This window comes from Oncorhynchus mykiss, chromosome 15 (genome assembly GCF_013265735.2).
Source record: "Oncorhynchus mykiss isolate Arlee chromosome 15, USDA_OmykA_1.1, whole genome shotgun sequence".
Classification (NCBI taxonomy): Eukaryota; Metazoa; Chordata; class Actinopteri; order Salmoniformes; family Salmonidae; genus Oncorhynchus; species Oncorhynchus mykiss.
In genome coordinates this window covers 69,618,018-69,643,844 of record NC_048579.1, presented here as the reverse complement: position 1 = coordinate 69,643,844, position 25,827 = coordinate 69,618,018, and the positions used below count along the sequence as shown (strand labels likewise).

At 44.5% G+C, this 25,827-nt stretch overlaps 1 protein-coding gene and 2 non-coding genes across 7 annotated transcripts; all 3 read left to right on the top strand.

Moving 5' to 3' along the window:
- Positions 1 to 3,014: 3,014 nt before the first annotated feature.
- On the top strand, positions 3,015 to 24,877 carry LOC110499760 (nucleosome assembly protein 1-like 1). 5 transcript variants are annotated; one of them, XM_036945129.1, is made up of 15 exons: positions 3,019 to 3,133; positions 7,654 to 7,692; positions 11,417 to 11,505; positions 13,591 to 13,693; positions 16,088 to 16,229; positions 16,924 to 17,016; positions 17,657 to 17,785; positions 18,297 to 18,368; positions 18,504 to 18,643; positions 19,227 to 19,392; positions 19,623 to 19,745; positions 19,860 to 19,892; positions 20,906 to 20,956; positions 21,930 to 21,965; positions 23,107 to 24,877. In XM_036945129.1, exons 2-14 carry the CDS (start codon positions 7,676 to 7,678, stop codon positions 21,933 to 21,935), a joined length of 1,164 nt encoding a protein of 387 aa, XP_036801024.1. In that variant the 5' UTR covers positions 3,019 to 3,133; positions 7,654 to 7,675; the 3' UTR covers positions 21,936 to 21,965; positions 23,107 to 24,877. The 5 variants fall into 5 exon arrangements, with proteins under 5 accessions (XP_036801023.1, XP_036801021.1, XP_036801024.1 ...); XM_036945128.1 differs by lacking the exon at positions 21,930 to 21,965 and having other exon boundaries at positions 3,015 to 3,133; positions 7,651 to 7,692; positions 16,924 to 17,004; XM_036945126.1 differs by lacking the exon at positions 21,930 to 21,965 and having other exon boundaries at positions 3,015 to 3,133; positions 7,651 to 7,692.
- LOC118938965 lies at positions 14,051 to 14,187 on the top strand. Its single transcript, XR_005036359.1, has one exon. It is a non-coding gene; the product is annotated as a small nucleolar RNA SNORA57 (small nucleolar RNA).
- LOC118938967 lies at positions 18,716 to 18,845 on the top strand. Its single transcript, XR_005036361.1, has one exon. It is a non-coding gene; the product is annotated as a small nucleolar RNA SNORA14 (small nucleolar RNA).
- Positions 24,878 to 25,827: the final 950 nt, after the last annotated feature.

Genomic DNA, 25,827 nt, shown 5'->3' with positions numbered 1-25,827 from the left:
GAGTTACCTGTACCAGCTATCAGTAGTGTGAGCAGTTGCCAGAAACACTATGCTTCGAAAGAACCGAGACATTTGGAATAGCATTTACAAGACCTCCTTCATTTACATGGGTATTGATGCATTAGCAAACTCATTTTTTCTTTCACCCAACATATACCATATTTGTTCTCCAATTACACAAAACCAATTCGTTTTTTATACACATTACTTCCTTTTTGTCAAACTGTTTTTTTCATGTTGCTTAAAATCCCAATTAATATTACAGGAGTAGCCTACTCTGAAATGACAAAATTCACATGGCCATCCCACTGTGCACATACATCAGTTCAACGTCTTGTTTTCATTTGGTTGAGTTGTGAACTAACGTTAATTCAATAACATCAAAAATGGCCATGTCTTTGGATTAAGGTAAAAAATTGGGTGAAAAAAGTTCTATCAGTTTTCCACGTTGATTCAACGTTGTCACATTGGATTTTTGTTGTTGAAATGATGTGGAAACAACATTGATTCCACCTGTTTTTGCCCAGAGGGAGTGAATGTCATGCATTGACTACAACACAATGGATTGGATACTCGTTATGTCTAAGTCGGAACTAGGAAACTCTGAAATTTCTGACTTGCTAACTAACTGGTTGATCGCGGCACGTGTATAACTATAACCAGTTAGCAAGTCAGAGTTTCCTAGTTCCGATTAGCACTTGAATGCGGCAATATTTAATATCCCTTTCTATATAGGTTGTGTTTTGAAACTATTGTCATCTGTTCGAACGCTGTACCTGATTTACAATAGAAAAGCTAAAACTTTGTAATTGTGAAAAATGATATGTTCTTAAGTGCCTTACCTGTATAAATGAAAAAATAAATAAACAACATCAAGATGAGCAATAAGGGGACTTGAACAGCGTGTTTATTACCCTATTTACTTATGAGAGGTTGTCTATGAGGACTATCTGCTGAGACAATGTGGTAAACAGTATACCAAAAGTGTCACACGATTTCTGTTTTTTTAACGTGTCAAAACATTTTGAAACGTTTTCCGTTGCATGCACTAATGAACACTATGAGTTTTAAAGATTAAATGTTCTCAACTTAATGGACTGAAACAGGGAGGGACAACCTGGACTTGTTCAATAGGAAACTCTGATTTCCGTGTCAAAACATTTTGAAAACGTTTTCTGTTGTATGCCGTAACGAACACTACCCAGGAATTGTAAAGATCCAATTTACTTAACTCAATAACATGATATACAATAGACTTGAATAAAGCTCTACTTTGTCACTTTGAAATAATAAATAGACGTATTAAACACTGAAGGGGACCTGGTATTTATTTACTTTTATTTAACCTTTATTTAACTAGGCAAATCTCTAACACTTCTGATTCTCTACAATTGATTAATGGGCACCAGTAATGATTTGTATCATACAAATAAATGATTTGGTCGGTGCTTATTTTTGTCCTGTTTCAGGAAATGTGTTTTATTTTTCAAATTCAAACGCCCCCTGAGACACCCTCGGATAATGGTGTCACAGCCAGCCATTAGGGTTAAATGTCTTGCTCAAGGGCACCGATTGATTTTTTCCCCCTTGTTAGCTCCACTAGCGACCTTTCAGTCACTGTCCCAACGCTCTAACCGCTAGGCTACCTGCCGTGGGTATTGGCATCAATGCCATTCACTGTGAATATCCACATCAGGAGCCCCTTGTCTTGGGGCCATGGCAGTTTTATCATGATCATGAGTCATGATGCTACCAACTGTGCACAACATAAAACGTAAATGTCAGAGTAAAGTGTAAGCTCCAAGGGATCATTCTATTAATACTTAAATTGCTATGATCCTCTTCTTAAACATAAGGAAGCAGGATCACTTGACAACCACTACAGTCAGGTACAACCATAGAGATGATATAATTCATGAATATATACATAGGATCTCTATGGGTGCAATAGTCAGAAATATTCATATACAATATCTGTTGTTGGAGCTAAAACACTCAAAACAATTATTGAGTAATAACTAATGAATGCACAACCATCTGTTATGCTGTATTGCGCAACAGGCGTTGTAAAGTGTCTGTATGAATGGGAAGTGTTTTTGACAGGAACCCACATGTGGGAAAGACTTCCGCCAATTGGAAGATTTGGATCACACTTATGACTTTTATCTAAAACTGCTCTCAGTGTAGAATCTTTGTTGGGCCTAGTGAATAATAGTCAGTCTATAGGCCTCTTGTTGATGTATGATTCACACTGTAATCCTCACATGTTGCCTAAAACTGAGTCTGGAGTCAAACGAGCAAACGATGCAATATTAGTTTTCTACATGAGTTAACAACTCTTATGGTGTTGCTAGGGTTAGGATGATCATCACCACGGACTATCCTTCCTCACAGGCTGTGGGAAGTCAGTATTCACTCTATCGTGAAGTGTCCACCTTGCGTACAGAGCAGCTTCTCCGATGTGTAAGAGAACGACAAATCCCACTGCTGCCACCAGTATAGCAGGCAGCGTGGACGTTGCATTGGGGACTCGAGCATGTGCTGCAGAAACAAGCTTCTAATTGACAGTATCACAAAAGCCTGGGCCTCTGGGCAGGACAACGCTCACATCGGTTAAACAGGTAGCCTTTGGGCCTGGCTTAACCGGTGATCAAAATGAAGCCTTTTGAGGATCAATTCTATGACCAAAGGCTCTTTCTGATTCATATCAACTCATGGTACCAGCATTCAAGACAAGTCTAGGTGAATACATGTCATGGTTTGCTTTAATCCCCCAAGACAATCACTGTTCTAATTGGACCATACTGTCTGGGACCCAGGGAAATTGCACGTTGCTATGGTCTGGTTGGCATGGTGACATAAGATATGATGCAAATATTCATCTTGCAGAAGAAATTGTTTTAGAGTGGAATGACTAGACATATCTGATGACGATGGTGACAGAACACTTCATCAAATATTCTTGACCGGCCCCTCCCATAGGCTTAACGTTACCCTGGTTTACGTGATGACGCAAGATGTATATGAGCGCAAGCGGCGGGATGGTTCTCTCTTTTACCGCCATAAGAGCGGAGTCTTTTGCTTTGCGACCGCTTCACTGCGTAGATCCACCTAGTCAAGCCGCCAGCTAAAGGTAAGAGAATGACTTGAAATCACCTTAGCTTGGACTTTAGCAATACAACAAAGTGGCGCATATATATATATTGTACTCTTACATGGGTACGAATGTGGGGTTGTTCTTATCGTCTTGAACGAAATATTTGTGTGGATGTGGTCGGGAAGAATAGGACGGTAGCTTGCCAGCTAACTAAGTCGGATGGCTAGTAGCAGCCATTGAGAGACGAGAGGCTCCACCATGATGCGTTAGCTAGCTAACGTTACATGCACGATGACGAAAATGGCTAATTTTCCGCCCTTTCGAGACGTTGTATTGTAAATACAAACGCCATAACGTTAGTGACAAATCATCAGAATTTGCATCATTCAGTTATTGGTTTTATCGGATGTCGTGTCTTTTTTATTTAGACCTGACCTTATTTATTGACTAGCCTTTATGGAGGGTAGTTAAGTGATGGGACGGAGATGTGGTGGGTACAAGTTGTGTCTGATCACTGTTCGAGCTATACCGCTAACTAGCAGGCTACACACTAAAATGGGACGTATGTCTCCGTCTTTTCACCTGACTTTTGACATGTTTGTAGTTGGCTGGCTAATTTCGATAGCCACATAGCTAGCTAACGGTTCTCTTATTTTGGTCTAATATTATTTGAGGTTTCCAATATTTGCCCAGCAGGTCACGTTGCCAATCAAATATGGACTGTCACTTGAGTACTTGCCCAATAAAAGTGCGTATGCCAAACTAACGTTAGCTAGGTAGCTGTAACTAGCTAACGTTAGTTGACTTGCTGGCGAAGTAGTTAGCTAGCTGGAAACATGCACAACCAGTTAGTTAACGTTACCGCAAATGTATCCATTATAGTGCATGTGGTAGCTAACTAGCTAGATTCCACGGAGCTGTGTAATTTGTACGTTTCAGTGGTAGGTTAGTTAAATGCATATGCTGCTTTACAGCTAGCTAGCTGGCTGGCCGGCTTTCTTTGTGGGTGAGAGCCATTGCTCATAGCTTGCCTTGAGCATGCAACACGTGGTCGCTGGGTTTGAAAGGCTCATTGAAGGGATGTATGTGTAACTACCATTGGGGGATTTCAGTCACTGAAGATCTGCTATTTTCACTTTTGGTGAAAAATGCATTGAATTACACTCATACAATAACAATGTTTCAGCTGTTATCACATCTAAAGCTGCCTTTGTTTCTGCCAATGCTTATCATTGCAACATAACTAAAAATTATTCATTAGACATTCTAGCCACAGTTTAAGCTAGCTTTTGCCTATAGCTAGATTGTGTGTATTTGACTACTACATCCTACCTGGCTGTGATTTGTATGGCTAACTTTTGTCAAGAAATGAGGGTGGACCAACTATTGTCACAACTTGTAGAATCGATATTGGTCCTGATGACTCCTGCTAAGGCGACATTACATGTTTTGTTTGCGAGAAAAGGCCCTAATGGTATAATTCCGAATTATTATTTATTTTTTAATTGAACCGCTTATTTTTGTGCTATGGATGATGGCTGTTCCGGTATTGATGTTTGAACGTCTCAGATGCTTTGTCTTTTGTCATTGTGTGTTTTGAGGCAGTCATCTGCTACTCATTAACACATGGCATTTATATGACCCCATCAATTTGAGTACTAATGACCCCTTTGTGAAACTGGCATGTAGAGTTTAGGTAATCAATTGATTGAAAGGTATTCCTGGAACTGTTGCTGAAACAACTCGCTGACAGTGTTGGAAGCTACTATCAATTACTTAACAATGGAAGTTTACTGCAAAATGCTAAGTTACTAGTTGAACAAAAATATATAAACACCTGTACTGTTTAGGTCCCATGTTTAATGAGCTGAAATAAAATATCCCAGAAATTGTCCATACACACAAAAAGCTTATTTCACAAATACACAGATTTGTTTACATCCCTGTTAGTAAGCATTTCTCCTTTGCCTAGATTTGTATCTATTTAGCTAGGCTAGACAGTTAATAACACATTCTTATTTACAATGACTGCCTAGGAACAGTACGTTAACTGTCTTGTTCAGGGGCAGAACCACCAGTTTTCTTTACCTTGTCAGCTCAGGGATTCGCTCTTGCAACCTTTGGCCACCTGCACCCCCGCCCAATCATGTGAAATCCATAGATTAGGGCCTAATAATGTATTTCAATTGACTGATTTCCTTATGAACTGTAACACAGCAAAATCGTTAATTGTTGTGTTTTTGTTCAGTATACATGTTCACTATTCCCAACACTATCTCGAGTTATGATTCTAGTCCCCTCTGACAGTGGTGCGTTCTTTACACGTCGATGTATCAACATGCCTAAAGCATTAGTGGGATGCCTAGTTGACTGTTTCAGATGCAGTTTGGATCGTCCTAAATCTATTTCATCAGAGGAAAATCCACTTTATCAATGTCAGACTGAAATGCAGTCATTGTCTGTATTTGAGTGTTGCTGTTGCTATTCTCAAGCTTTTTATGGCTATTAAGAGCTCTCGCATTGGCTATTGGTGGGGAAGGTTTGATCTGTTCGCTGGCCAGACGTCGTCATGTGAATCTCATGGTGTTTTACAGGTCGATCCAAATGGTACTGGTTCACATTTTCAACAATATAATTACGGTAGTGCAGTGTGCCGTTTTGGAATTTCAATGACCAAGTTTTGGCCTGGAATTATCCTCTTTTTGGTCCCTCTGCCCGGTAATCTCCCTTTCAGCTGCTTAACATTTGATTTTTGGACAGCTTTTCAGTTGGCCTATTTAAACTGCTGCAGGTGAGTGGTGGGCAGCCTGTGCGCTTCTTAACCAATGGGCACAGGCCATTAGGAAGGTGAGGGAGAGCAGAGGAGCTGCTGAAAGATGGAGACAGTCGTGCATTTCAGACATTGCAGGCCAGGTCTACATCAGCACTGTTAAACTGTTGCTAAGTTTCCCTGACACTTATTAATTTTGTAGCATTGTTCTCCAACCAGGCCAGTGAACATTCTATACTGATTTCACACAACAGCCTTGGTCTGCAATGCATTTGGCACTATAACATGTGATTTCCCCATACTTCACTCTCTAAGTACAGTGAGGGTTATGTAGCAAACATTGAAGGGGACATTTTTCTCTCAAGTATCTTTCAATTGAGAGACTTTGCCTTCACATTGGCTTTGATTGAGCTGCACGGAAATCTCTGCTGGAGACAGAGCTTGCCCAATAGAATATTGTTTGAATTTGTTTTCACTCATTCCATGGAGCCAGAAATGATGTCTACCTGGCAGCTATTAAGATGTGGTATAATTTTGTAATTAGTCGAGTTCACCACATTTTGGGGATACCAGCCACTTTTTATTTAACTCGCCACTTTTTTTTTAAGCCCATTTGAAGACCACCATCAACCTAATACCACAGTGGTAAGGAGAACCCTCCAGCAAATCATCACCTAATGCCTTATGTCTTTGGAGGTTTGGTCACTGCTGTGGTTGCATCAGACACTGGTGTGAGGAAAAGCTGATCTGGCTCTTGTGTTTCTCCATGTGTACTAACCCTGTGGTAAACATTCTCCCCCCCAGGGGGGGTCTGGAGTCTAATTCAATGCCTAATGTGATGTGACTAATGGCTTTTAATTGTCAACCTTCATGTGATGGCCTCTATAACAGCCTGTATGGTCAAAGTGCAAGTCTGAGTTGGTCCAGCTGTGTACCTCTTCAATTGTGTTAAGGGTCACTGTCCCTGTGTGAAAGTCCTGTTGGACCGACTGGTGAACTACTAGCTGCGGTCTCTGCCCCCTCTAGGATTAGGTGTTTTACATAGCTCCAGTCCCCCTCTGCTCTCTCCTCCATGCCTGGAAGTTTATAGGGGGGGTACACACGTCTAAACAGGGCCTTGCTTTGGTGCTGTTATCAGATGGCAGCCCCAGTGTCGCCTGCATCCAAAGCCCCAGCCCATGGCACACTGCGCACAGATTATCTCTGCCCAAACCAAATGAGATGGGCAAGAGGTTAAGATATGTAGGACGATTTAACTAAGGCTTATGTTACTTAATGCCTCAGCACAGCTAACAGGGCTGTCGGTGAGCTGGGCGCCTGGGAGTTCTTTCATGCACATTTCACTAACCAACATGACAGGGAGCCAAAAGCAGCCCTTTTTTTGTTTTCATCTGGGAGTGGGAGGAGAAACTGAGGTAGGATTACAGTTGGTGGCCATTTTGCTCTAAGCAAGCAGAGTGCTTGGAATCAGATGTTCAGCCCTCCTGTGGGTGCTTTAGTTCGTTCACAAGCTCCTAATGTCAGTTTGCTACACACTGGGAGGAGATGTCCTCAACTGTATTGAATTTAAGGGTATGATATTATTTGCCTGTTGTAAACCTTCCATCAAACAAGACGATGTAATGCTAGTCTTGTAAATAAGTCATTAGGGCCTATTTCAATAAATCATCTATTCCCAGAAGCCCTTTGTTTATTGAACATATGTATTTCCTGCTGTGAATTAACAATTGTGTCAAAAGTAGCATGTATCATACATTGTCTAACTCTCTTCCCTTCCCTCCAGCAGCATCACTCGAGACTTGGCTAAGATGGCAGACATGGACAAGTAAGTGCATCCTCTCCGTTTGATTGGCTGTGCAGCCTGAGTTCTGTGCAGCAAGGAAAGACACTTATTGCACAAGTGTCCTATACTAAAACAATCCCACCTCTGCATCGTTACCTAGGGCCTTATCAATTCAAATTGATTTCTTTACATTTCTTGGTGTTAGCCTTTTAAGTCCAATGTTCATCTAGCCGAAAGGCTGATTAGCTGTGTTTGTTTGTCACACGTGATGGTAGTTTGCAAAACAAGTACCCACTGGATTGATGGCAATCATAGTATGATTCTGCCAGGTCAGCATATGCTACTTTGTGGTTAGCATTTCATTTAGAGTATTCTTGGGAAAGCCTTTCCGTGTCTACTTTAGTACTTTTAATTATCATCATTGCTAACAGCTACAAAGTGGTAGATACGCGAACTGCACATACTGAGAAGGGAAGTTCTCATTGCCTTTAAGACAGTTCAGATGTATTCTGTTCATGTCTTATGATAAACTTCTGCAAATTCATTTTCAATTAATTTAGTTGATTCCCAACTCATTTAAATAAATGTTTGAATTTTGTTGATTCCCCTAATGTCTGGATTCAGTGTTTCCATCCGTGTTCTCTGCATTGGAGATTTAATAGGGCCCTATTTACCCTACCCCTTTTGTCATTGATTTGCCTGGAGGTGTGTTGATGTCCCATGCGCTGTCATTTTGGCTGTACCTGCTATGGTGTGTAGCCTGGCCAGGAAGCCAACCTGGATTTGAAATGTTGGTTAACACTGTCTCATTGGCCTCCCGGGTGGCGCAGTGGTTAAGGGCGCTGTACTACAGCGCCAGCTGTGCCATCAGAGTCCCTGGGTACGCGCCCAGGCTCTGTCGTAACCGGCCGCGACCGGGAGGTCCGTGGGGCGACGCACAATTGGCCTAGCGTCGTCCGGGTTAGGGAGGGATTGGTCGGTAGGGATCTCCTTGTCTCATCGTGCACCAGCGACTCCGGTGGCGGGCCGGGCGCAGTGCGCGCTAGCCAAGGTTGCCAGGTGCACGGTGTTGGACGTGCGCTGTGTTAAGAAGCAGTACGGCTGGTTGGGTTGTGTATCGGAGGACGCATGACATTCAGCCTTCGTCTCTCCCGAGCCCGTACGGGAGTTGTAGCAATGAGACAAGATGGTAGCTACTACAACAATTGGATACCACGAAATTGGGACCAAAAAGGGGTAAAATTCAACAAAAAAAAATAAAAAAAACACTCACATTCATTTGTGCACAGCATAACGTTTCACAAAGGAAAGCTATAGCAACCTTTTGTAGTTTTATACCTCAAGTGCAGCTCAGCCAGCTTCTTGTCTTAGGCAGAAATATGCATGTGTGTTTAAGTCCATGTGGGTGGCACCCCTCCCCAATTCAGGCCAATGTTTGTGGTCAAACCTCCAGGGTATTCCAGAACGAGCCCCCCATCAGCACGCTAACCTGTCAGGTTCAGGATCGTTGTGGAGCTCTTGGTTAGAAAGGAAACTAATCATGCAGCCAAGCAGTCTGATTTGTTCACCCAAGGCATCCATGTACCAAAAACAATTTGGATAATGGCACAGGAGTGTTGGGTGAAATCATGACATTAGTTCAATGCACATGCAGTTTAGGAATGCCATTATCCTTTATCAATTTGGCTTCTAGTAGCCGTCAAATATTAGACACTGGTGGGTGTATATATCAAGTGTCTGAGTAGTGTTTACATTTTAGAGCACAGTTAATATAATAACATGGGGGTCCTGATCCTAGATCAGCACTCTTACTCTGAGATGCTTGGTCCATACGTCCACAGAGCTGAGTCAGTCCTCTTCCCCTGGTATCTGATGCAGAGGAGGATGGCCAGCTGTCGATCATACTGCGGAGACGTTTCCTCGCTGGGCTGTGGCTCGATGTGGCTGTTTACTCAGCCTGGGCTGCTTGGGATGCCATGGCTGGGCTTGGGTTACGCCGGCTCCCTCCAGCCACTCAAAACGCCTCCCTGAGTTTGAGTAATGGGCCTTGGCCCTAGTCCAGCAGGCCTGTGGCTGTCTCAAACCACAGGGAACAGACAGACAGTCAACTGTTTATCCCTTCATCTGCCTTATTGTATATACCTATTGTATACAGAGACTCCTGACTGCAGGAGTCTCTGGGTGAAGTTTCCCCTATATACAGGTCTAGCATCAACTTCCCCTCACCCAATCTTAACTTCTTTCGGATTGTCCCACCACGACAACATCCGGTGAAATTGCAGAGCGCCAAATTCAAATTATATTACTATAAATATTTAACTTTCGTAAAATCACAAGTGCAATACGTCAAAATAAAGCTTTTCTTGTTGTTAATCCAGCCACCATGTCAGATTTTTACAAAAAGGCTTTGCGGCGAAAGCAAACCATTCTATTATCTGAGGACAGCGCCACGCATACCAACACATGAAAAACACATTTCAACCTGGCAGGTGCAACAAAAATCAGAAATAACGATATAATTCATGCCGTACATTTGAAGATCTTCTGTTGGCACTCCAAAATGCCCTAGAAACATCACAAATGGTCCTTTTGTTTGATAATGTCCTTCTTTATATCCCCAAAATGTCCATTTATTTGGTGCGCTTGATTCAGAAATACACCGGTTCCAACTCGCCCAACATGACTACACATTATCTAATAAATTACCTGTAATCTTGGTCCAAACATTTCAAACAACTTTCCTAATCCAACCTTAGATATCCAAAAACGTAAATAATTGATCAAATTTAAGACGGGATATATTGTGTTCAATAGCGGATAAAAACAATGTGGAGTGAGCTCCAGTTCACGGTCGTCACACAAGAGTCCACTTGGCTTGACACTCACAATGAACAGCCCTACTTCATTTCTCAAAAGAAAAACATCAACCAATTTCTAAAGACTGACATCTAGTGGAAGCCATAGAAACTGCAACCAGGAACCTCATAAATATAGTTTCCTATAGAAAACCAATTGAAAACGGTGACCTCAATTTTTCCCTGGTGGTTTGTCCTTTGGGTTTCGCCTGCCAAATAAGTTCTGTTATCGACACAGACATAATTTTAACAGTTTTAGAAAACTCTTAATTTATCTTAATCTACCAATTGTATGCATGTCCTAGCTTCTGGGCCTGAGAACATGCAGTTTACTTTGGTCACGCTTTTCATCCGGATGTGAAAATACTGCCCCCTATCACAATGAAGTTAACCACTAGTGGGGGGAGAAATGCAAAACTGACCCACGATCAGTGTCTAGGGGTAGCATCACCCTATTTTACCCCATGACTAACTGCAGGGCGGATGCTAGCATTGTAGCCCGACGCCACATGTTTGACATTATGTTGATCAGGGGTTTATTCAGATAGAAATGTAATTATTTTTGCACTGGTTCGGAACCTGGTTCATGGATCAGTATGAACAGTGTTTAAATCCAGTGTTAGATGAAACTTCAGTGAGGCAGGGGAGCAGTATACCCTTTGTGCTGTGTCCCTGTTCACTCTCTGGGAACATTGCCTCCTAGTCTGTCAGAGGTACTGTGTGGAGGCCTCTATGTATTAGTATTGTCTGACACACCCCTTTTGTATCAAAGTAATTAGAGTTGAGTTTCCCTATTCTACACAATCGATATAATCACATACCATCTAAACAGTACATTGCTTTTGTAAAATTTCATTCCTGAATAAGCTCCAGGTGTCTGTTTTGACTGATTTGTGTCTGTGTGTGTGCAGTAAGGACCAGGCTGAGCTGGACCCGGCAGATTTGGAGGACGTGGAGGACGTGGAAGAGGAGGAGACTGGAGAGGACGTCAACAGCAAAGGTAAGGCTCAGCACTACCTGGCGACTGGGAATGTTAAACGTTAATGTCTGTTCCCACCGGGGATTTGACTTCAACTGAACAACCAACAGTGAAATCTGAATCAGTTTGACATGAGTGTCATGAGCCTCTGCTTGCTGGTCAGTTGTTAATGTTAGGTTGACAGTTGAATTAAAATCCTCTGTGCCCACATTGTCTAGGTTTGAAATCTGAATGTTTTTACCTGTCCACGAATAATTAAGAATCCTGCTTTGTTTATAGAGGTTTAACTGGCAGTCCTTTGTAGACTGAATTAGATGTCTCTCTGCCCCAGGTATTTATAGCCCAGAAATGCTTATCGTCTCCCACCACAGTGATATGTCACAATGATCTCACACACACTTGACAGAGGCTTTCATGCGGCCAGAGCCTAACAAATATCCTAATTATCGTCCGATGTCTGTAATGACATTCGTCATCAGTAGAACCGTCCCTCGTCTAGAACGCATTCAGAACATTTTGCCGTCCCACTCATCCCTGTCCCCGCTCCGCTGCAGCACTTAGTTGTCACTCATCCCTGTCCCCGCTCCGCTGCAGCACTTAGTTGTCACTCATCCCTGTCCCCGCTCCGCTGCAGCACTTAGTTGTCACTCATCCCTGTCCCCGCTCCGCTGCAGCACTTAGTTGTCACTCATCCCTGTCCCCGCTCCGCTGCAGCACTTAGAGTTGTCACTCATCCCTGTCCCTGCTCTGCTGCAGCACTTAGAGTTGTCACTCATCCCTGTCCCCGCTCCGCTGCAGCACTTAGTTGTCACTCATCCCTGTCCCCGCTCCGCTGCAGCACTTAGTTGTCACTCATCCCTGTCCCCGCTCCGCTGCAGCACTTAGTTGTCACTCATCCCTGTCCCCGCTCCGCTGCAGCACTTAGTTGTCACTCATCCCTGTCCCCGCTCCGCTGCAGCACTTAGAGTTGTCACTCATCCCTGTCCCTGCTCTGCTGCAGCACTTAGAGTTGTCACTCATCCCTGTCCCCGCTCCGCTGCAGCACTTAGTTGTCACTCATCCCTGTCCCCGCTCCGCTGCAGCACTTAGTTGTCACTCATCCCTGTCCCCGCTCCGCTGCAGCACTTAAGAGTTGTCACTCAGCCGAGGAGTTGGCCATTTCATCCTTAACGGCACCCTATTCCCTCTATAGTGCACTACGTTTGACTATAGACCCTGCTCAACAGTTAAGCACTTTAGGGAAATGGGGGGGTATTGTTGGGACAGGCACAGCAGGGCCCTCAAATCCAAGGCGTAAGGAGTTGAAGCGCGGTGTAGGTAAATCAAGGCAGGGAGAGTATACCTGCTGACTGTAAATGATGCAGCAGCCCTCTGCTCACTTGTCCCATGGGCAAAGCGTTTGTTCTCCGCTTTGGAAATGTCTCTTAACAGCTTTTAGGAATAAGTTTACTCCTGTTTGGTGGAAGGGAATACTTTGATTATAATGCTCCCTCTATGGGCTCGCGTCGAACCTGAGTCTTCAAGCAGAGGCTCGGACACTCTGACCAACTGACTGTTGATCACTAAGCACATTTTTATCACAGTCTTTCTCAAATAGAAATGTCATTATTTTGGAACTGGTTCAGGGTTGGAAGAAACAGTATACCCTTTGCGGTCTCCCTGGTCGCTCTCTGGGAACATTGCATCCTGGTTTGTCAGGTGTTCTGTGGAGGAAACACGGGGCTCTGTGTCAATAGTGTGAAGTGACTTCCTTTCCTTGTGTCCTCTCATTCGTCTGCACCAATCTGAAGAGGCTTGACGGGTGTCAGCGTTTTGGCAGTAGCTTTCTTCCACCTGTCCAATACTGTCAGATCAGTGAAGATGAAGGAAAGGAGACAAGTGAAGGGAGCAACCTGTTGACCAGCAACCCAGCCCTCTATTTGATTTAGATTTATTTTTGTAACTTTGTCTGTCCTTAGTTGACCTGAAAATACTTGGCGTTGCCCCCCCTTAGAATTTCTTATGCAGAACTCCCTTCCGTCAATGTATCTGTCCGTATGGTGTCTGGTGCTATGAATGGTTGTCTGTGTCTGATGGTAGTGCCTGGCTTTGTCCGTCTCCCCTCAGCTCGTCAGCTCACCGTGCAGATGATGCAGAACCCACAGATTCTGGCCGCGTTGCAGGAGAGGCTGGACGGCCTGGTGGGCTCGCCGTCAGGATACATGGAGAGGTGAGAACCCCAACCAGGAGAGACACAAGCTTCAGCCATACAGATTCTGGATGGAGACAATCATTTTTCAATGGGTGTTCTCAGTTGGATGGACAACAGATTGTACATCAGAAAACCCACTCTGTTTTGGGGTCCTGTATGTACTCGTCAGAAATAGTTGACTTGAGGTGATGGACAGTGGCTGAATGCATCTACGAGTTCCTCAGTGTTCCTGTGACTGGCCATAGCCTGACTCTGTCCCACTCTGCAGCTCTGGGGGACTAGCCTAGTTATGCAGCCCTGCTTTAGATATTAAGGCCCTTACAGAAGTTCTTCTCACTGGGGTAGTGGTCTTATTTATATATAATACTTTCAAAACTTCCATTCTTGGCATGCAATCTTTCTCCCTGTACCTGTGTATGTATGTTATGGCGGGATAACAAGGCCAGTGCTATGTCTTCGGTGCTGGAATGTTCCTTGTCTTCTGGTTCTGTCCTCAATTCGCTGGTACATCCCTCTGACATGTCTGTGGGAAATGAGTACTGGTAGTTTAGGCTGAATCTAACCTACACCCAAAACCTATTTTTGAAGGTGCTAGAGGGAAAACTGGACGTTTCTGCACACTCCGTTGCTCTGATTTAAGGTCGACTGACCAAAACTTCAGTGACTATTTATAGAATAGGTTGACAAAATGATGCATTAAAGGTTCATCCTCTGGTTCTCTCATCCTTGAGGTAATCACTTATCTGTGCGTGATTGGGTATGCGAAGGTAATGCTTTTCATTCAGGGATTTCCTCAAGGAAGGTTACCTAGTTAAGAGTATTCAAAGAAGGCCACTGCTACAGTGATGAGAAGCTGCTGCATTCCCCTTCAAAGCAATGTCCCATAACTGTAGTCCTCTAGGTCTGCTCTGTGCTGGGTTGTCCTTTAGTATGCAAATGAGTTGGAATTGACTCCTTGGCCAATGACTTCACGAAAGAGCTATGGCACACATACATGATGCCTAGGCACTAGGTGTTCTGGACCCAGTTGTGCACCTCTTGATTTGGTGTTGCAGTGAAATGTGTTTTTAAAAGTGGTCTCCGCATCAGTCTCAAAAACCAGCGTCCTAAAATGTGAACTGATGCCCTATGTATCATTCTCGGAGTAGTGTTGCTGATCTAGGATCAGGTCTCCCTGTCCATGTATTCTTATTCCTTATCTAAAAGGCAAAACAGATCCAAAAGTTGAAGTTCCTCTTTTTTAGAAGGGAAGAAAATGATATACATCACTGAAGTGTCAACAGAGCTCTGAGTACAAAACATTAAGAACACCTGCGCTTTCCATGACAGCTTGACATGGTGACAGCTATATGATCCCTTATGTCACTTGTTAAATCCAATGGAGACACGGTATGTGTGCCATTGAGGCTAAATGGGCAAGGCAAAATATTTAAGTGCGTTTGAACGGGGTATGGTAGGTGCCAGGCGCACCGGTTTGTCAAGAACTGCAACGCTGCTGGGTTTTTCACACCATTTGTGTATCGGTGATGGTCCACTACCTGAAAGGCATCCAACCAACTTGACGACTGTGAAGCATTGGCGTCAATATGGGTCAGCATCCCTGTGGAACGCTTTCCACACCTGACTTTCTGAATATGTTATAGAAAGACCCCACACAAGGATTCAGAACATGAAGAATCATTTCTTGGTACAATGTATTTTATAACATAAGGGACATCTTATCACCACCAAAGCATGTTTTCACCCACTCAGGAAAGAGTGGGTGGACACCCTAAAATCTGTGTAGAAAGATGCCGTTTTTAAACGGCTCTTGGCATGGGATTCTTGGCCCAATGTCGTACCAAAGCATTGCAGCGCGGGATATTCTGCCATCTTGATTAATGGAAGTGGCTGTGGTTTTTCTGGCCTCGGATTAATTGTGCCCTCACAATTGGAGCGTGTGGCTGTGATGAGTGAGCACTTCTGCATTTTTTTTGTGTAGTTATTGTGGATCTGGTCCCTTAATGTTTTTTCCTGTCAGTGGATGCCAGTACTTCAGATCTCCTAGCGTCCCCTCAGTGGGGTGCTGTGCCAGAGGGGCTTGGCTGTGGTTGCGTAACGCCAGGGCTGAGGTGACCAGGCCATTACGTAAAACGTTAGTTTTTAGAATGTCAGTGGAAGTAGTCCTCTACTTCCTGGTCCTATGGTTGAATTCCTAGCCGAGGATACTAGGTCCTGCAGTCATTCTCCCCGGCACGGTGTTGCTCTGCATAAAAGCGTCCGTATGCATGCGTAAGTGTTTGTCATTCGTTGATGTTTATTCCCGCTGTCAGAGCTTGAGGCTCCAGTATCTTGTTATGTACACCATCGTTGGACAGTCAAGATGTTCTTTCACCGTGTGGGATTGTGACTTTTTTCTCTCCCCGTGTCCAGCTTACCGAAGGTAGTGAAGAGACGGGTCAACGCCCTAAAGAACCTACAAGTGAAATGCGCCCACATTGAGGCCAAGTTCTACGAAGAGGTCCATGAACTGGAGAGAAAGTACGCCGCTCTCTACCAACCCCTCTTCGACAAGGTAGGAACACCCCTGTTCCTTGTATCAATAGGATCTCCCATTCATTGTACCTTATAACTAAGCTGCATTTGACTGGGCACTTTATGCTTGGGTTGTTTTCATTGGTGCAAACCTTAGTAAAATGAGCCACTTTTTGGCCAAATGCAGGTAGGTCCCTCCATGTTTCGTCCCGTGTGCGTCCAAAACGTTATTTGCTGTGGGCGGGGTTTCCAAAGAACATAATTTCCAATTCACACATGCATATTAATTATCTTGTGAAATAGTACAAATGTAAGCACCCACCAAATTTTTCTTATTAATGAATACACCCCAGTATTCTCAATATAGTGTTGATCAGTCACTCCTCTGCCCATGTGTAGTTCCTGCTGGTGCCTATCCAATGCTGACAGACTAGCTTTTACCCCCCCGTCCCCTCTTTGGAGCGGACTGGGATTTAGCAGAATCCTCTGACTAAAGAGCTGCAGCCTGTTCCAGGGATGCAGATGGAGCTGAGAAAATGGGGTGGGGTCAAGCTGGGATGCTCACACATGCAGACTGTGTGACCAAACTGCTGTCTAGGCACCTCAGCCCCTAGTCCATTATCTTGGTTTAAACACATGACTGTTCTGGGCTTTTTGTTAAATGTTTTTGCTCTGGCCTCCTGGCTGTTGGCTTTACAGGAACTGACTGGTTTCCTCCCCCTCTCTCCCTCCAGCGAAGTGACATAGTTAAAGCAGCCTATGAGCCCACAGAGGAGGAGTGTGAGTGGAAGGCTGATGAGGAGGAAGAGTTGACAGTAAGTAAGCAGGTACAGGTGACTCCATGCCTGCATGTCTTATCTAACCTGGGGACTTCTACTGTCTGGTGCTAACCTGGGGACCTCTACTGTCTGGTGCCTCAGCAGGTCTTATTAATCTAACCTGGGGACCTCTACCTGTCTGGTGCCTCAGCGGGTCTTATTATTCTAACCTGGAGATCTCTACTGTCTGGTGCCTCAGCGGGTCTTATTAATCTAACCTGGGGACCTATACTGTCTGGTGCCTCAGCGGGTCTTATTATTCTAACATGGGGACTAATACTGTCTGGTGCCTCAGCGGGTCTTATTATTCTAACCTGGGGACCTCTACTGTCTGGTGCCTCAGCAGGTCTTATTATTCTAACCTGGGGACCTCTACTGTCTGGTGCCTCAGCGTGTCTTATTAATCTAACCTGGGGACCTCTAACTGTCTGGTCATGATGACAGGACCAGGAGGGTGTACCCATGATTGACTTATTGGGTTCTGACTGTTTTGGTTCCAGTAATGGTGGATGTGCTAGGTGTACATTATATATAGACTATTTAGAGGTTTTAACCAGGGACTCATGTATCTTTTCTGTTTATAGGCATCTGTGAAATGGTGCATTAAATCCCCTTTTTTGTTGGTCTTCCTCCTGCCTGTTTCTTCCAGGAGGAGATGAAGGAGAAGGCCAAGGTGGAAGAGGAGAAGAAGGATGAGGAGAAGGAGGACCCCAAAGGTGTTCCCGAGTTCTGGCTAACGGTTTTCAAGAACGTCGACCTGCTTAGCGACATGCTGCAGGTAGGCGGGCAGAGTGTTGGAGGGAGTGGAGGACTGTCAGCAGGAAAAGAGACTAGAGAGCAGTAGAGGAAAGTAGGTCAGCAGACGGCTGCTGCTGTTCCCTAAAGATGAGGCTTCATCACCACCTACAGGCTTGATGAGGCTATTTCACCCCTAAAAATAGATGGTGTATACATACAGCACACTTGTAGTCCTGGACAAGCCCTCAATGAGTTGAAGCAGGTGACTTTGTCCCGGGCTTCAGCAAGAAGGTGCTGTTTGGGGGGGGCTGAAGTTGGGAAACTGATTTTAATTGCCACTCTTATCAGTGACTTTGTCAGTGTATTTGAGGTAGGTGAGACCACATCACAGGTATTGGAAGTTAAACGTTCCTCAATGAAACGGCTGTCGGCTAAATCTGTGCTCGTAAGAAAAGACAATTTGGTGTTGGTGCCAGAAAGACCAGTACAACGGTAAGGTGTTTCTGTTTTGATACCATACCAATGTTCAAGCTGCTGTTCATGTTTTACAGGAACATGATGAACCCATCCTCAAGCACTTACAAGATATCAAAGTCAAATTCTCGGACCCTGGCCAGCCCATGGTAGGTCTGTGCACCGCACTGCTCTGCTGATGCAATTCTCTACCGTTCTATCAATGTATTGAAAGCCAATGAATCTTGGGTATTCCCACTGTTCCCAATATTCAACTCTTTCTTGCTCTTTTTCTGTCTCTCCAGAGCTTTTCTTTAGAATTCAACTTTGAGCCCAATGAGTTCTTCACAAACACTTTGTTGACAAAAACCTACAAGATGAGGTCTGAGCCTGATGAGAACGACCCCTTCTCCTTCGACGGGCCTGAGATCATGGGCTGCACAGGGTAAGACGCTCCGTCAAACTGCTCCTTGTTGTCCCATAGAGATCCTATTCAATTAGGATTCTTAATCCTATGGCGCATCCTTAGTAAACCCCCTAGTTGCTCATCGTAGCCTCTGGGACAAGGAAGGATGCTAGATCAAACTAGAGATCCAAAGCTGAGAGTCTTGTCCATGTCTCTTGGTTATTTCAGCTCTGGGACAGTTGTTGCAGGCACTAATGTTTGTTTCATGAGGGGTGTAAGGGTCATGTCAGTAGATGGAGTTTATTAAAAATTCTCTCCTTTTAAATTACGTTTGAATTAATATAAGATACTCAGGTTTATGCACCCTTCTGTTGTCAGCTTGTTTGGTCAGTTACAACAGACTACCTTCTAACACTAAGACATGGGTGAGGAATGACCCGGTTGGTCAAAAGAAGTGGTCCTTTCTAACAACGCATCATGTTGACGGGGTTCTATTAACACCTTTGGCTTATCTTAACCTTTAGGGCTCAAAGCAACATCTACACTCTAGTCATTGGTTGGCGTGTTTAGTCCTGCGTCTGGTCTCCTGGTAACCCTGGTGTCCACCGCTCTCGCCCTGCAGTTGTACGATCGACTGGACGAAAGGCAAGAACATCACCCTGAAGACCATCAAGAAGAAGCAGAAGCACAAGGGGCGTGGCACAGTCAGGACGGTCACCAAGACAGTCCCCAACGACTCCTTCTTCAACTTCTTCACCCCGCCTGATGTCCCTGAAAGTGGAGATCTGGTAAGTAATGCTTGAAGTGGACTGAAGTGAGGTCAGGTATTTATTTTTGTTGCCGTAACTCAGTATTTCTCTTTATGCAATATAATTTTGCCGGAACTCAAGCAGTAGAACATTTTGGCTGTGTTCCAATTCAACCACTGGTGCAGTGTGGTCTTTCGACTAAAGTTGGTGTGGCCGACTGGTGAGTCTCATAGCTCTGACTGACGTGCCGGTGACTCTTGCCCCTCCAGGATGAGGACTCTGAGGCTGTCCTCGCCGCTGACTTTGAGATCGGCCACTTCATCCGCGAGCGTATCGTCCCCAGGGCTGTGCTGTACTTCACGGGGGAGGCCATCGAGGATGACGATGATGATGTGAGTACCCACCACAGCCTGTGTGTAATGGCCTCATCCCTGTCCCAGACCTCTGAACCAAGCCACTGGCCTTCACATGTGTTCCCCTAACACTGGTGTCCCCTCTTGTTGCAGTACGATGAGGAGGGAGAGGAGGCTGATGACGAGGTAAGGCCTTAGCTAGCTAGGTCTCTTCACCTGGTTCTCACTAACCCACCCCTGTTATTGACCTTAGCCACGGTCCTCACTAACCCACTCCTGTTATTGGCCTTAGCCATGGTCCTCACTAACCCACTCCTGTTATTGACCTTAGCCATGGTCCTCACTAACCCACTCCTGTTATTGACCTTAGCCATGGTCCTCACTAACCCACTCCTGTTATTGACCTTAGCCATGGTCCTCACTAACCCACTCCTGTTATTGACCTTAGCCATGGTCCTCACTAACCCACTCCTGTTATTGACCTTAGCCATGGTCCTCACTAACCCACTCCTGTTATTGACCTTAGCCACAGTCCTCACTAACCCACTCCTGTTATTGACCTTAGCCATGGTCCTCACTAACCCACTCCTGTTATTGACCTTAGCCACGGTCCTCACTAACCCACTCCTGTTATTGACCTTAGCCACAGTCCTCACTAACCCACTCCTGTTATTGACCTTAGCCATGGTCCTCACTAACCCACTCCTGTTATTGACCTTAGCCATGGTCCTCACTAACCCACTCCTGTTATTGACCTTAGCCATGGTCCTCACTAACCCACTCCTGTTATTGACCTTAGCCATGGTCCTCACTAACCCACTCCTGTTATTGACCTTAGCCATGGTCCTCACTAACCCACTCCTGTTATTGACCTTAGCCATGGTCCTCACTAACCCACTCCTGTTATTGACCTTAGCCATGGTCCTCACTAACCCACTCCTGTTATTGACCTTAGCCATGGTCCTCACTAACCCACTCCTGTTATTGACCTTAGCCATGGTCCTCACTAACCCACTCCTGTTATTGACCTTAGCCATGGTCCTCACTAACCCACTCCTGTTATTGACCTTAGCCATGGTCCTCACTAACCCACTCCTGTTATTGACCTTAGCCATGGTCCTCACTAACCCACTCCTGTTATTGACCTTAGCTAGTTTGTCTGTCTCAGTGTTTAACAGTTTCCTCTTGTGTTCTCCTAGGAGGGTGAGGAGGAGGGAGAGGAGGAGAATGACCCTGACTATGACCCCAAGGTGGGTGGGAGAGCTTACTGTTGATGTTGTCATGACCTAATGTGAGACCAATGATCAGAAGTATCAGATTTCAACATACAGAATAGAATGTGTACCGCTACTCCAAATGCATCATGAACACCAGCCGCCATGATGGATTTCTCTGTCTATATACTACTGCATCCCACGTCGCCTCAGAACACACAGCCTTCGGAACCGTTTCCCTGTCCCCTTGCCTCCTGTGTAAAGGCTGGATTTCCAGACACACATTAAGGCTTGTCCTGGACTATAAAGCAGTCTACATTTGTGTTTTGGTACACAAGTACATTTTATTTCCAGTGGCACGCTGCATTGGCCTTGCAGTTTTGTTGCAGTGCTTTCTGTGTGGTGGATATGTTGGATTTATGGAATGTATGTTAGATGGCTTGACAGAACTGGTAGCAGAGGGTGAATGTTGAACTTTTGTTGCACATCAAAATGATGCTGCATAACATTTTGCTCAATGACGCTATCGGTGTGATCGAGGCGTTAGTCCAGGACTCGTCTCATTCTGTGTCCTGGAAACTTCTAGAATGAGAGTGATGGTAAAGAGTGGTATTTTTAAATCGTCTCAATATCACTTCAAGAACCTAATCAAATACCCTTTTGTGAGCGTCTAGTCATGGGGAATGTGTTTTTCCACGTTTTCTTTTCAATGGAATGCCTTGAAAGCATGTTTCTACTTGCTGTCTACATCCTTGCTAAACTGAGACTGCATGGAAATTGGAATCGGATACTAAATCTATTCAGGTTTTGACTTTTAGGTTCATAGCTCTGCATGCCAAAGCTTTATTTGATTTTGTTTGGGTGAATGGGAAGAGTACTCCTTCTCTTTGCTGTATAAAGCCTCTTGAATTCTGTATTCTGCCTATTTTTTGCCTTTAATTCATTAATGTTCATCTCCAATCACATGGCACCTTTTGTCAGCTATACTCTTTAAATTTTTCCTCACTAGGTTTAAGTGATGTCTGTAGAAAATAACCCTCTCCTGGTAGGTACAGCTTGTGAATTGTCAGCTTACCGCACCCCGCCTCCCTCCTGCACCTTTTCATTTTGACACCTCCATTACTCAATCTCCTTGCACCCCCCCCCCCTCCACCTGCACTTACAACTAACATAGTGGCTTTTTTCTTTTTCCCTCTAACTGTAGTGGGTGATGCGTTTGAGTTTTCTCTTCTGTATGTTGAAGCTAGTTAAACTTTCCTCCAATTTGACCCTATTTGTCTTTGTACAAAATATTTTGTGACACCAATATTTACATTCTTTTGGAGAATAATAGATCGTTTGCCACACCTGTTTTGTGGATTTTGATGTTTTTGAGTCTTAAGCCATCGCTCTGTTCATGCTCTCATTCTTCACTTTTGTACTCCAGAGACTGTAGTCTACATCTGGAAGGATGCTTGTTAATTGTCTTTCTCCCATTGGACATGCCTGAATTGTTAAGTCTGCGTGGGGTGAATCCAAACTTCCACTTCAGTTGAATTTTCACTTGGTCTCCCACTGACATCGATGCACGACTAAGTGAATGTTTGACTAGAGTTGAAGTTCAGCTTCACCCCTCTGTCCTGGAGAGCTGTTGACCCCTGTAGGTCTGTTTATGGCCCTCTCCCTGCATTGCTGCCAATAGATTTCATTAGTTTTCCTCCCCTGTGAAAGGCGTCTGTAGGACATCAGTGGTGCACCCCCCCCTCCCTCCCCATCACTGTTATGAGCACTATGGAGGTTCTATGCAGCAGTAGTGAAGGCTCTCAATACATTTTAAAGTTTAATATTTCAATTTTGAATATTCACCTCCACATTCCCATCTCCATTGATGGTGTCTTGGACCTTGAATTTGGGTAGTATGGGTAGTATTCACCCCCCCCAACACTGGTCTGATACCAACGCACATTGCCTTTTTCCCCCAGTGACATACTTTAAGAACATACTAATATAGATTGTTATTGGGTCACTGTTCAGGAATCTCTAGCCTAAGTGCCAGGATGACATTGCCCTATACCCTGTCAGTGTTTGTCTCAAATGGACATAGAAAAATGTCTGAAGCATAAACCTGTGTGTGTGTGAGGGTGATTAGTGTGTATGTTCGGTTCTCAGTTCAGCTCTATAACGTCCTCTCTTTTGGTCTCTTGCAGAAAGACGCAAATCCCCCAGCCGAGTGCAAGCAGCAGTGAAGGCTGTGGCTTTGAGGATCAACTGCACTGTAACAGCTTCTCAAATAAAACACTTACTTACGCCTTATAATGTTTTGTATTTTTCTTGGTAGAAATAAAAAAATAAATAAAGGGTTTCAAGATTTTTGTTACAAAAACCTCCTAATATAATGTGAGCAGTGGCTCGATATGCATAGTATTTTACTAGACCCCCACCCCCCTGTACAAATAGTTAGAATGCCACAAACTCCCTGAAAGCATGATCTTGTTTCTCTCACTGCTAAACTAGTTTGGGTTCTTGTGAAGTTTTTTGTTGTATTGCTCTTGGACAACAGCTGTGGTTAGACTGCATTGAGGCAGGTGATGAGAAAGCTAACCTATTCCTTTTCCCTCGCGCTACCAAAGTTACCGGTCAGTTCAGGTTGTGAGTTGGAGTTCTTTTGTCATTGTATTAGTGGGCCTCGAGCACGGTCAGAGCAAAACCCTGCATTTAGTCATGGCTAATGAAAAACTTTGAATCGCTGTGCACATTTGGCCACTCAAGCATGCCATTTAGAGCAGGGAAAGTGGTTATTGGCCACTTGTTTGGGCTGAATCAAGTTGTCATTCTAAAACATTCCAGTTTGCAGACTGACAGGCATTGGACGTTTGAATGCTCTCTTGGGATGAATATTACCTCGACTACGTGGTCTGATTTGTTAAAGAAACAGAACCATGTGTTAGCTGCTAAATTTAATGAGCCGAGTCTGCAACTTATTGGTTTCTATTAAATACTTACTGTTCTTTCTGAATTTAAATTTGTGTTAAGGGAGTGTTTTTCCTCCAGCACGCATCTTGGTCTTGTCCAGTCACTCCTTAACATTCCAGATGATTTGACGAGGGACAGTTCCACGGTTTCGCCAGCAGGGGGCACCCCATGCCCAATCTGCTTCAGGCTCTTGTTAGGCCTACAGTTTACTTGTCTTTTTCTATAGCACTTTGTACTACTTAGTCATGTATCAGTGGTGTCCTCTATGGTTGGCTGTCGGTCCAGTAGCCCGTGTGCAAATCAAAGTGAGCAGTACTTTGGAGGTGGCCGTTGTCATACTGCGCCCTGACGATGCCCTGTGGGCTTTCTCCTGCGCCATGAAACATTTCCCTGTAATACATGATTCTCCCAAGTGCATTACTCTTTCATTTGGGAATCCCACTTGACTTGTGTACTCTGATAGCAATAGGTTCGCAACGGGTTCCCTTCCGAGGACGAAAACGACCAAATTCAGGCTTATGTTGGCATGTGGTTGTGGCTTTTGAGCCTTGTAACTCTCGAGGTTAAGCTCGTGCCTGTCTGGTCCCTGAGCATACGGCTAATTTATCACTGTGAAGGAAAGGTGGCAATGAGTTCTGGTAGAAGTCCTGTCTGTTGACCGCCCTCTGTAGCCAACCCCACCCAGCAGGTCACACTGAAGCATGTAAGAGCAATACTTAGTCAGGGAATGGAAATAAAAGGAAGTAGCTTAAGCCCACCCACCTTTTCCTTTAGTGGAAACAGTCATGTCGGTGTATGTTGGGTGGTGGCGCCCTCGCTGCTGCCGCTAGTGGAGCTCTAGGGAGTACTGCTGCAGTCAGGAGATTACGTCTGGACTGTTCTAGGGACGACTGGATTCTGTCTGTGACTCCTTGAGCAGCTGTTGTCAAAGCTAAATGCTATGCTACAAATACTAAATGTACTCAATAACTGTATGTATATTCATGAATAAATTGGTTAAACGTGTTTTGCGTTTGTTCCTTGTCTCTGCAGTGTCTCTTCAACATGAGCTGCTTGATATTTAAACGCTGAGCTCTGACATTTGTGTAGCTCATTGAGATGACCAGTTCATTTGTCATATGTACAGACTACAGTAGGTGTAGTGTGGACTGATGCTTACAAGTTCTCTATTGAATCTATTAAAAGTCGACCGTTGGTACACACTGGAAACTGAGTGAAGAACCCAGCAGCGTTGCAGTTGACACTCAAACTAGTGCACCTACTACCATAGCCCGCTGAAAGGCAGTTAAATGTCTTACACATTCACACAATGTCTCTTTTTACCCGTGTCCTCCCCTTAATCTACACTGATTTAAGTGACAATAAGGGATCATAGCTCTTATCTGGTCAGTCTGTCATGGAAAGAGCAGGTGTTAATGTTTCATACACTCTGTATATTGAACAAAAATATAAAAGCAACAATTTTACTGAGTTCATAGGAAATCAGTAAATTGAAATAGTCATTAGGCCCTAATCTATGGATCTCACATGACTGGGCAGTGGTGCAGCCATGGGTGGGCCTGGGGGTATTGGACCACCCACTGGTGAGACAATCTGAATGAGTTTTCCCCCACAAAGGGGATTTATTACAGACATAAATACTCCTCAGCACCCCTTTCCCTCAGACGATCCTGCAGGTGAAGAAGCCGGATGTGCAGGTCCTGGGCTGATGTGGTTACACAACGTCTGTGAGGCCAGTTGGATATACTGCCAAATTCTGTAAAACGACGGAGGCGGCTTATGGTAGAGAAATGGACATTCAGTTCTCTGGCAACAGCTCTGTTGGACATTCATGCAGTCAGCATGACAATTGCACGCTCCCTCAACTTGAGGCATCTGTGGCTGTGTGACAGAACTGCACATTTTGGTGGCCTTTTATTGCCCCAGCACAAGGTGCTGATCATGCTGTTTAATCA